Source organism: Apiotrichum porosum (genome assembly GCF_003942205.1).
Source record: "Apiotrichum porosum strain DSM 27194 chromosome Unknown scaffold_7, whole genome shotgun sequence".
Taxonomy (NCBI): domain Eukaryota; kingdom Fungi; phylum Basidiomycota; class Tremellomycetes; order Trichosporonales; family Trichosporonaceae; genus Apiotrichum; species Apiotrichum porosum.
Window position 1 is genome coordinate 658,841 of NW_021167114.1, and position 10,157 is coordinate 668,997.

At 61.1% G+C, this 10,157-nt stretch overlaps 5 protein-coding genes across 5 annotated transcripts; 3 read left to right on the forward strand and 2 right to left on the reverse strand.

Moving 5' to 3' along the window:
• Positions 1–827: 827 nt before the first annotated feature.
• On the reverse strand, positions 828–1,460 carry EHS24_008549 (uncharacterized protein; the record flags this gene model as incomplete). Its single annotated transcript, XM_028623860.1, has 1 exon — positions 828–1,460. The coding sequence occupies one exon, from the start codon at positions 1,458–1,460 to the stop codon at positions 828–830; it is 633 nt and encodes a 210-aa protein (XP_028475834.1).
• Positions 1,461–2,012: 552 nt separating this feature from the next.
• EHS24_008550 (uncharacterized protein) lies at positions 2,013–3,040 on the forward strand (the record flags this gene model as incomplete). Its single annotated transcript, XM_028623861.1, has 2 exons — positions 2,013–2,079; positions 2,196–3,040. 2 exons carry the CDS (start codon positions 2,013–2,015, stop codon positions 3,038–3,040), a joined length of 912 nt encoding a protein of 303 aa, XP_028475835.1.
• A 747-nt stretch (positions 3,041–3,787) lies between these two features.
• Positions 3,788–4,824, reverse strand: DRE2 (electron carrier; the record flags this gene model as incomplete). The annotated part of the gene is made up of 3 exons (XM_028623862.1): positions 3,788–3,846; positions 3,909–4,637; positions 4,686–4,824. 3 exons carry the CDS (start codon positions 4,822–4,824, stop codon positions 3,788–3,790), a joined length of 927 nt encoding a protein of 308 aa, XP_028475836.1.
• Positions 4,825–5,190: 366 nt separating this feature from the next.
• Positions 5,191–6,797, forward strand: EHS24_008552 (uncharacterized protein; the record flags this gene model as incomplete). The annotated part of the gene is made up of 2 exons (XM_028623863.1): positions 5,191–5,254; positions 6,307–6,797. The coding sequence occupies 2 exons, from the start codon at positions 5,191–5,193 to the stop codon at positions 6,795–6,797; spliced, it is 555 nt and encodes a 184-aa protein (XP_028475837.1).
• Positions 6,798–7,448: 651 nt separating this feature from the next.
• EHS24_008553 (uncharacterized protein) lies at positions 7,449–7,895 on the forward strand (the record flags this gene model as incomplete). Its single annotated transcript, XM_028623864.1, has 1 exon — positions 7,449–7,895. The coding sequence occupies one exon, from the start codon at positions 7,449–7,451 to the stop codon at positions 7,893–7,895; it is 447 nt and encodes a 148-aa protein (XP_028475838.1).
• Positions 7,896–10,157: the final 2,262 nt, after the last annotated feature.

The following is a 10,157-nucleotide window of genomic DNA, read 5'->3' on the forward strand; positions in this document are numbered from 1 at the left end:
GGAAGGTGAGGTGGGGTGGGTTGCGCGTGGGCCCAAGCGGCGCAGGCGGGTGCGACGGCGAGTGGCCTACCTAGCAGCGAAGCGAGGGTCACTCTGCGTGCTCGGCAGCTCAGCGGGCCTCGGTTGCAGCCCACCCCCGCCGGCCGGCAACGATCGCTGCTTGCTCAATGGTCCACACGACCGCCTTGATCCAGTTGAAGAGCTCGCGGACTGCCTCGTCCTGGAAATGTTGGGTCAGCTGGTTTATCACCACGAGCAGCTCTAGGCCTCCGTCTCTCACCATTCGCTCGGGATCATCCGACAGCCGATTCCGCGACCCAGGCAACGAGCTCAGCCTCGGAGGCTGGGGCAACTGTGGGGGTTGTGGGTGCGCGCCTCCTGTTCCGTTCCCGTGCCCATGCCCATGCCCGTGCCCGTGCCCGTGGGCCATGGACGACGCAAACATGGCCTCTTCGTCTGGCGGCAGTCGCGCGTGCGTGGCTTCGCTCGGGTGCGATTCGTACTCTTCCGCCTCTGAATCGACCTCTCCGTGATGATGATGGTGGTGATGGTGATGGTGATGTTCATGCTCGCCTGGTAATTCCTCTTCACAATCGCAGTCGCCATTTTCGTGATCGCACTCGACATAGCTGTGGTCATGGGAGCAACAGTCGCAGCACTCGTCCTCTGTATCGTAATAGTAATAGTCGTCCGAGCCCGAGTGGGCAGACCCAGGGTACTCGTGCGCGTGCGTATGGCTAAAGGTGTCAGCGGTTAACACGCCGCTCCTCTTCTACTTTTGAACCTTGGCAACCGGCGTAACCGGGCCACGCGCACCACTGCTCTACTCACCCATTGCGGCCACAGGTGCACTCGCCCAGCTCGTCGTCGACGGCCACCTCCTTGCCCTTGCCAGCGCCGACGGCGGCGGCGACACCCTCGCGGTATCCCTTGAGCTCCTTTTGCATGCGCATCAATTTGGCCTTTTCGCGGTCCAGAGTGAGTTTGGCCTCGAACAGCGCGGCCAAGCTTGCTGGGAGGTCGATGGGCAGTCCCTGGCCCGCTCCGGCACCCACGCCGACGCCGACGCCGACGCCCATACCCATGCCCACGCCGACTCCACCGGCCGCTGCGGCCGCGCTAAAGAGCCCAGCGTCGCCCACGCCAGCTGCGGCGCCGGCAATGGCCGACAGCTGGGACGGCGTGAGGCGCGGCAGCTGGCCAAGCTGGGACAGCGCAGACGTCGACCAGTTCTGGAACGCGGTCGGAAACGAAGGGTGTGTTGGGTCCAGTGCTGATGCTGGCGGGAAGAGGGACGCGGTCGCTGGGTCAAAGAACGGTGTGCCTTGGGCTGGTGGGGTCGAGGAAGGCGTCGGGAGGGAAGGCAGCGTCGCGAGCGGGATGCCCTGCGGAGGTGCGCCGGCCTTGCGGTTGAGCTTGGGTGGCGGGCGCTTGTTGGTGCGCGGCTTGGAGCGGCCCATGGCAAGGAGGTCGGCAGGTGGGAGGGTGGGAGGGGAGGGAGCACGAGGCCGACGGCTGACGGCGTGCGGAGCGTCCGTTTAATAATGTGATGGAATACGTCGGCGGCAGGCCAAAGGACCGGCTGTCGCTCTCGCGGCCTTTGAAGGTGTGCTGGACACAGTCGCACACGGCGCCGATGGAGCGCACGTGTGGGGTCGCGGGAGCGGTAGGCGGCGAGGGTGTGTCGATGGGGGATTGTTTGTTGAGCAAGAACCGACGGGGGACAGGATGTAGGATATGGTGCTGTATATGAGATATGGCGGTGTGCACATGTGGAGTGCCAGCTGAGGGGATAATGGCGACGGAGATGGTCTGCCCACGGTCGATTACACACGTCATTTGATCGCAGACCGCCATCAGTCCTTTTTGCAAAGTTCGGCGTCCATAATATGACGGGCGCGCGCACCCCCTGGGGCAATAATTAGGAGACAGATTCCAGTCTGGAGCGAAGATGCGATCACTTACAAGACATCCCACACATTTCCCTTCTCTCACCTCACCCTCGTCTCACAATGCCCGCCCTGCACGAGACAATCGAGCCTCGCATCAAGCGCATCACCGTCCTCATCTCCGGATCTGGTGCGTAACCCCAGCCCATCACCTTGTCCGTGTAGCAGATCGCACATCACAACGAGGGGGGATCATCATCAACGGGTTTCCTATTAACTTTTGAAACTGACATTTTCTGCGACCAGGTTCCAACCTGCAGGCCATCCTCGACGCGTCGTTGACTGCCAAGCTCCCCAACGCGCAGGTGACATATGTCCTGTCGTCTCGTTCCAACGCGTACGGCCTCGAGCGCGCGCGCAAGGCCAACCCCGCGATCCCCACCTCTGTGTGCGCGCTCAAGACCTTCCTGAACCGCAACCCGGGCTCGTCGCGCGTCGACTATGACGCCGAGGTCGCGCGCCGTGTCCTCGACTCGAGGCCAGACGTCGTCGTCCTCGCCGGCTGGATGCACATTCTCTCCGACTCGTTCCTCGACATTTTGAACGGCACCACTGCTCCCCCCGCCGCCCCGGCGCTGCCGCCACCTACAAAGGGCGACATTGACGCTGCGACACAGCCGCACCACGCCCCGGCTGCCGAGCTCATCCAGGCCTCCAAGGAGCTGCCTGCCCCGCCCGCCAAGCAAAGGTACCCCATCCCGTGCATCAACCTGCACCCGGCATTACCCGGCGCGTTTGACGGCGCCGCTGCGATCCCGCGCGCGTTCGAGGCGTTCCAGAAGGGCGAGGTGGCCAACACGGGCGCCATGGTCCACCGCGTCATCAAGGAGGTGGACCGCGGAGAGCCCCTCGTGGTCCGTGAGGTCGAGATCAAGAAGGAGGACACGCTCGAGGACCTCGAGGCCAGGATACACTCCATCGAGCACGAGATCATCGTCGAGGGCACCCGCCTCCTGCTCGAGGAGATCACCAAGCTCGAGGCAGAGGACGAGAACGAGGACGAGGACGAGGCAGAGGCACCTGCTCCTGCGGACGACAAGGCCGTGGACGCGGCCGCCAAGGCGCTCGACAACCTCGAGCTGGCAAAGTAGACAAAGGGACAGACAGGGTAGAGAGGGAATGAGTTGTGTTCCGGGGTTCTAAATGTACGCATCAGACCAAAAGGTCACTGTCGCTGCGTCGTGTATTTCTGAGAGAAGCAAGCAAGCAGGCAAGCGTTGCTATCGAGTCTCGTGTTGGACCGATTAAAAAAAAGGGTCGAGATGCGTTAGGCATCGAGTCGGTTGGACGCACACCCAACCAGACTGGTCTGAGCCCTTCGGCCGACCGGTTCTCCCAGCCCTGGGTTTATCAGTCAGCGCCGCACACCCACCCCGTCGCCACCGAACGCCGCCGTGTCCACCAACAACAGCAACATGCAGTGCCAGCGAACCACAGCGCAGATATTTGGCGGCACGCTTAGGCATCGGTCGGGGGTCCAGCGAGCACGGGCGGCTGGGTATCTTGCTAAGCTGTCAGCCCACGAACCAGGATGGGGCCATTTCACCGTGCTCGTGCGAGCGAGGGAGAGGGATAGGTGAGGGCATGAGGGGGGGACCCGATTCGGAGATCGTGAATGGCGTCACCTGTGGCCACGCACAAGACTTTGTCAGCGTGAAAGAAATCAGTGCCACTGGCCAGATGCTCGACGCTGTGTGCTCTGGTGTCGCGCTCCAAGGTTGTCCTCTGCATAAACAAATGAAGCTCGTCTAATCTAGCGCCTGGCTGGTGGTACACACGCCGATGATACACGCCGCGGGCGCTCTGGTGGGAAAGGTTACAACAATGTGGGGGCCGCCTTAGAGGTCGTCGCCAATCGAGAGCTGGACCTTCTCTCCGGGCTTGAATGGAGGGAGGCCTGAAGGAACACGAGTCAGTCAAAAAAGCCACTGGGGGGGGAAATATTGCAAGGTGACTCACCGAGGTAGGGGCACGAGCCGCAGCGGAAAGCGTCGCCGAGGTAGCACGAGCCGCACGAGCTCGTCTTCTTGGCCTCGGCACGGCGGTCGACGGGCCACACGCCCTCGACGCCAGCGGTGGCGGTCTTGACGTGGGCCGGGATGTCGTCGTCGCCCTCGAGAAAGAAGGCGGCCTGGGCCTCCTTGACGGCGGCGGCGGCGCGGTCCTCTTCCTCCTTCTCCAGATCCGCCAGGCCACACGTGCAGTCCTTGCACGCGCGCCTGCGCTTGACGGGCTTGCCGGTCGATGCGTCGGGAAACACACACTCGGGGCGAGCGCGGTCCTCGGGGGTCAGGAGGGAGCGGCCGTTGTCAGCGAGCAGGGGCGACTCGATGGCCCAGATGGCCGACTTTTGGGCCTTGTTCGCTGAGCGCTTGAGCGTGAGGGGGCGAGCCGAGAGCGCGACGGGGGCGGCAAAGACGGGAGTCGAGGCGGTCGAGCTCGACGAGGTGGACGCCACGGCCTCGGGAGCGGTGTAGGCGAACGCACCGGGGACGGCGGCAGCAGCCGACGCGGTGAAGCCGCGCTGGGCGAGCTGGGACTGGAGCTCGGAGACGGTGGCAGACTCGGGCGACTCGGCGGGGTAGATGAGGACAGTGGTCGAGGCCGGGATGATGGGAAGGAGGGACGAGGGGAGGGGAAGCGGAAGGACGAGGTGGATGGTGAGCGGGCCGGCGGGGAAGCCGGTAGCTGATGGGCTTTAGCTGACGACCGTGATGCAGCCAGCTCTGTGCTCACCATTGTCAAGGATACGGTCGACCATCTCGCCAGAGACTGGAGCTCCACCGGCCTTGAGCTCAGTAAGGATGCGCTGGTAGTCGTTGGCACGGGCAAGGGAGCCGAGCACGACCTGTGCGGGCTGGCCGAGGACGGTCATGTTTTGTTGAGATGTGGCTGCGTGTGGTGGGAAGAGAGGTGTGAAGAATGAGAGAGGAGGAGCTGAAAGATTTGTGTGGGATGTGAGACTGGGTCGAAAGAGGAGAGATGGATGGATGCGTGACTAATGCGCCAGGCTCTGCAGATCCCATCTGCGCACTGTGGGTTTTGCCGCCCACGGCCACCTCTCTCGCCCAGCGCAGGCAGCGCAAGCAAAAAGTAACACAAAAGCAAGGTCTGCCCCTATGCACGCCTATTAAAACCACCCAAGGCGTGCAAAGGTTGTATTCCAGATTCGTAATCGCTTTACGTAGTCTGCCAAGACATTTTCTAAATGACAGCGCCGAACGGTCCGGGCGTTCAAGTCATGCAAGTCAACTGCTGCGGCGACCTCGCCGACACCGCGGCGCGGCTGGGGACCATGGCCATTAGTTAGTAGATCGCGCGGAAACCTTCCGAGGCTACACCGTGTGCAGGTGTGTACGTTACTCGGTATTTCCTGCTCAGACCGGATGTTCCGCCATGAACCCCCTCCCTCATAGATCCAGCGAGAACAGAATGCGCAGTCACCATCAGCCCCCGCGTGCAAGACGCAAGACGCAATCTTTCCCTTTGCTGACGTCGCACAAGGGTTCATTGATTTCGAACTTTCGGCCCGAACGCGTCGGGCGACTCTTCCATGTCTACAAATGCACAAATGGCTATAAATTTACAAAAACGCTACAATCACTCCCAAGACGTGGGAAGCAAGCGCAATCACCACCCCTGTCAGGCCTGTCAGCGGTGTCTTTGACATCACGTGCAACGGTTTTGCCGCGGTGCCATGGTGCAGACATTGTCTGGTCGCGTGATCCTTTGGGCAGCACTGACAACAGAACAAAGGTGCGCGTACGGCTGCATAGCTGTGTCCCAACTGCGCGCTAAGGGACATGTTACACGCGTGTACGGTCGGGAGGACGCGTGGGACGATGGGAGATCAGTTAGATCACTATAGATCACAGTGTGTAGTGAGAGAGGTGTGAGCGGACAGAGTGGACACCCCACAAAGGACAAAAGAAGGGGGGGCGAGAGCCATGGCACGAGGGGAGACGAAGGGGGGCGGAATCCCACCGAGAGAGCACTGGCGCCACCACTGAGAGCGGGGTGGTCGGGCGGTTGTTCCGCCGCTTCCGTGGTTCCGTGGAGTGCGCGAGGGCCGCTTCTCGTCAAGAGAGCCCTGGAGCCAGCGGCCTGGCGGGGTCTCTGCCCATCCAAGGCCCACGGCCCGAGCCCACAGCCCACAGCCCGGCCACAGGATCCCACAATATCAATGTGCCGCTCCAGTCGGTGTGTGTGGTCCCACCCTCGGTAGATATATCAACACTGACTCTCCCAGATCGCACCTTTTCATCCCCCATCTCATACACACAGCACACTTCATTCATCACACTCTCCCCTCTCAGCTGCTTGCAGTACAGAGCCCAGCGTCTCTGCAACACCTCAGTTGCCACCCACACACCACAGGTCTATCCCGTGTTCCGCCTCATCCCCGGCCCACATAACAACATCGGGCAGCTCCACCTGCTCGTCAACTCAGTCAACACGGACTACCTCGCAGACCTCGACGTCGTAGAAGTCGCCGACTTCCACTCGACTTGCACTCACCTACCCCACCAAGCTCACAGCACCACCACCACCACCACCATGAACTCCACCTCCACTGTCGTCTCCACCGCTGGCCCCTCGGCACCCATGCCCATTGCCTTGCCACCCCAGCGCGGCCGCACCAGCGCCCTGCCCACCCACCCATGCCCACACGTCGCCGACCTCTTCTACTCGGTGTACAACGCCGTCCGCGGCGTGCCCACGCGCAGTGACCGTTCCCCCTCGCCGGGTCTTGCCACTAGCCCCCCATCGTCGAGCGGATCGTCACTGTCGTCGAGCCCCACGTCACAGTCCGAGGTCTTCAAGGCATTGACCAATTCGAGGCAGTAGACCCCCCCCCTCCCCCTCGTCACACCGATCGTTCATGTGGTGCACGTTGATCCCTCGCTCGCGACTACTACAGCATTACGCGATCGCCTACTACTCTCGCATCCCGTCCACCTCCGCCCCTTGCTCACCCGACTTTACGTCCACCCGAATAGGTCCCGCACCAAACGGGCGGCGTTGGTCATCCGATCCATGCGGACTTTCCATCACACAAGCCCATCACCCCCAAGCCCATCAGCCCATCAGGCGCCCATCAGCGCGATTCCCGTGCAGACCCGTGTGTCTCTGATCTCTCTCGACATTCTTCTTTTATTGTCCTTGTCATAAGCCAACAAAACGCCACAATACAGAGACCCAACATGCTCCCCTTCCTTTCTCCCCCTCCCCCCCACAGTGCCTGGGGATGTCGGGGTTTTATCTTTCTCTGTTGTATATATTCCTTCTACCCAAATACCTAGAACGTGTACCGATGATGCAAAGCAAATAAGAAGCCACTTCCCATTACTTTCGCTGCTGCTGCGACGACCGAGACACCAGTTTAGCAGGACTGCGGCGCACTGCACACACCAGCTGTAGACGAGCCTTGGCAGGTCCGTTAGTGCGTGCTGAAAGCTCATGTGCCGACGCCGCAGGCCCTGCGGTGCACGCCCAAACATGCCGGGCATCTGGTCGGGGTGGACAGTCCGTCCACCAAAGAGTCCGGTCACCTCACGTCAACGAGGCCGCGACGCCGTGAGCGGCCTCCGCTGCGGTGTTCCAGGCGAGCGCACGCTCCTTGCTCCTGTGCTCGTGCCACTCAAGGAACGAAACGACACATCGCCCCAGATCCACAGCTTCCCATTGTCCCACCTACCGACGTCGGAGCTCAACTCGGACAATAACCCCCCGCTCGCCAAGACCCCCGGAATTGACCGCCGAACCGATGAGTGGCAAGTGTCCGGGGCCTGGAACGCCGCCACGACTGGAGCACCACCATACAGCGTGTACCGTGTACTCCACCGCGGCGCCGGTGTCGGCACTGGGCAGCACAGCGGCACAGCGGCGCAGGCGGAGTCAGAGGTGTCCTTCGGCGTGCTCGTAAGCGACGACGCCGCGGCGTGACGGAGGCGCGGGCGGGCCCGCGGGGGATATGCTTCGTCAGGAGGGTCGCGTCACCTGCTTCAAGCTCCACACCCCGCCGTTGCTTCTGGTCAAGGGAGGGACGGGCCGCAGCGTTTTCTGTCTTCTGATGACGCTTGGCACGATGTCATGCCTTTTCGGGGTTCACACGACGGACCGCGGACAGCAGCAGATCGGTTCGGACTATGCTACCACTACTACTAGCGTCTGCGCTCGCGGCTGAACGAAGCCGAGGGATTGAGCAAGTGAGCAGCGAGCGTTTGGTTGCCGCACATTTTTCGGCCGTCGGCGTCCAACAGATCATCGTCTGACGATCTGGAGATGAGCTGACGTGGACGGCGCGTCGCGTCACGATCAATGTGGACGTGTGCTGCCCTCCTGATCCAGTGATCCAGTGATCCTCGAGCTCATGTCCACGGACACGGACGCGTGCGGACGTGGTGTCGTGGATGGGGACGTGGACGCGGCGTGCGGCACGGACGTGTCGTGGATACTGGTATTGTATCGGGGCCGTGTAAGGAAGGATTCAGGAGGGCAGAGGGTACACAGAGGGTAGTCGCGTTCGCGTCGCTTATTCTCAGGACAGGCTGGGGTACTGGGGTTCCAGTGACTGTCCACGGCAGCGTCCATGTCATGCGTGCGCTTGCTCATGGATCGTAAAACGCACTATGCGTTCCGTTAGCACTCCAGATTTTGATCCCAGTGTGTTTCTCGTCCCTTCGGAAATCGCACTATCCGCCCAGGCAGCGGGTCAGGACAAGAGATTTTGACACCATAGTGTGTTTCTCGGCACTTCAGGGTTTTGGTATCGTCACAAAAATAAATGTTGCATGCTGTCACGACTGCTGCATCGCCTATGGCCTATGGACTACTGTGATACCTTCCTGACTCGCTGCTCACCGGATCATAGTTGATCGTGACATCTTGCACTGGATGGGTACCCGTACCCGTCACAGCTCCACGTCGTCTGTCTCGAGGGCCGACTGCAGCGAGGGTCGTCGCCGCACATGAAGGGTCCCCGTCAGCCGTCCACCATTGTCATACTGTTCTGGTCACATTCAAACCCCGAGCCACATGTCCCTGCTTCACCTGGGTGTGAGTCGTCCGATAGCCGTCACTGTCAAGTTCCCGTGTCGGCGGGCCCAGTCAGTGGTGGAGTTTAGCAAGCTTCTAATAGTTTCCTGCGATTCCTGCGAGTGAAAGCGAACAGCAGTCTAGTCAAGGATAGCCTCTTGCGCGTGTGACAGGGTCGTGCTGAGAAGTGGGACCCCGCACACTGCCAAGGGACCACGAGCATCGACCTTGATGGGCAGGTTTTTGGGCGAGGGCAAGGAGACCTCGTATGGCCATTCGTTGGGTCTGCGGCGTCAGAGGATATAAAGTGTGTGACGGACGGCACAGCTCCACTTGGTAAGGTCGTCGATCCTCTCCCTCTCGCAATGTGCCACTTCTGCTGCCCTCACTTTACCATGTGCCGCGCCAAGTTCCGGCAGTGAGCTACATTCCGCGCTCTGCCATGTATATCCCTGGAGGCCAGCCCGTGCCCTTGAAGTGAACTGTCGTGGAGCAACTTGTTCGTGGGGTTTGGGAGTTGGGAGTAGTCAACGCCCGGGCCAGAGTGCCCCTGTTCTGCGTTCTGCTTTGCGGCGGTCAGTCGTGAGTGCAGCATAGCTACATGTCCTTATCACTGCTCCAATGTCTGCCCAAACGTGGGTGCAAACCGAAGGGCGATGTCGACGGCAAAAGACGCAGCAGGCAGCACTTTTGTCCGTTGCTGGTCTAGTGGTGTTGTTCTCATGCGGTCGTCGAGCCGACGGTAGCAGAAGAGGGGATCTGTATCGTGAAGAGTTCAGTTAGCTGCCTCTCTTTCTTGTCCATTTTTTACTCTCGCTCAGAGGTGCGAGCCGCTCATCGCAACTCCAACAGACAGGCCGGTCGGATCTAGAGATGCCACGTCTGGGGCGGAGTCGTCTGTCCGATTTCACGACAAGCATTCCTGGGGAGGGGTCGTGAGCCAGCCCCGGCGAGCAGCCATGATCCGGTTCAAAGCCAAAGACATCATAGCGTGACCAGAACGCTGTCTCGCGGTGTAGAGATGGTCCGGGGGTCAGGTATCTGTGCTCGTCGCTGTACCGCTGTTGCCTGAGAATAAAAGTCGGACAATCGAACGTAAAACGCAAAATGACAGCTCGATGGGGGCTGCCCCCGCGCCGTTTTTCGACTGAGTGTACCGCGCACATTTTT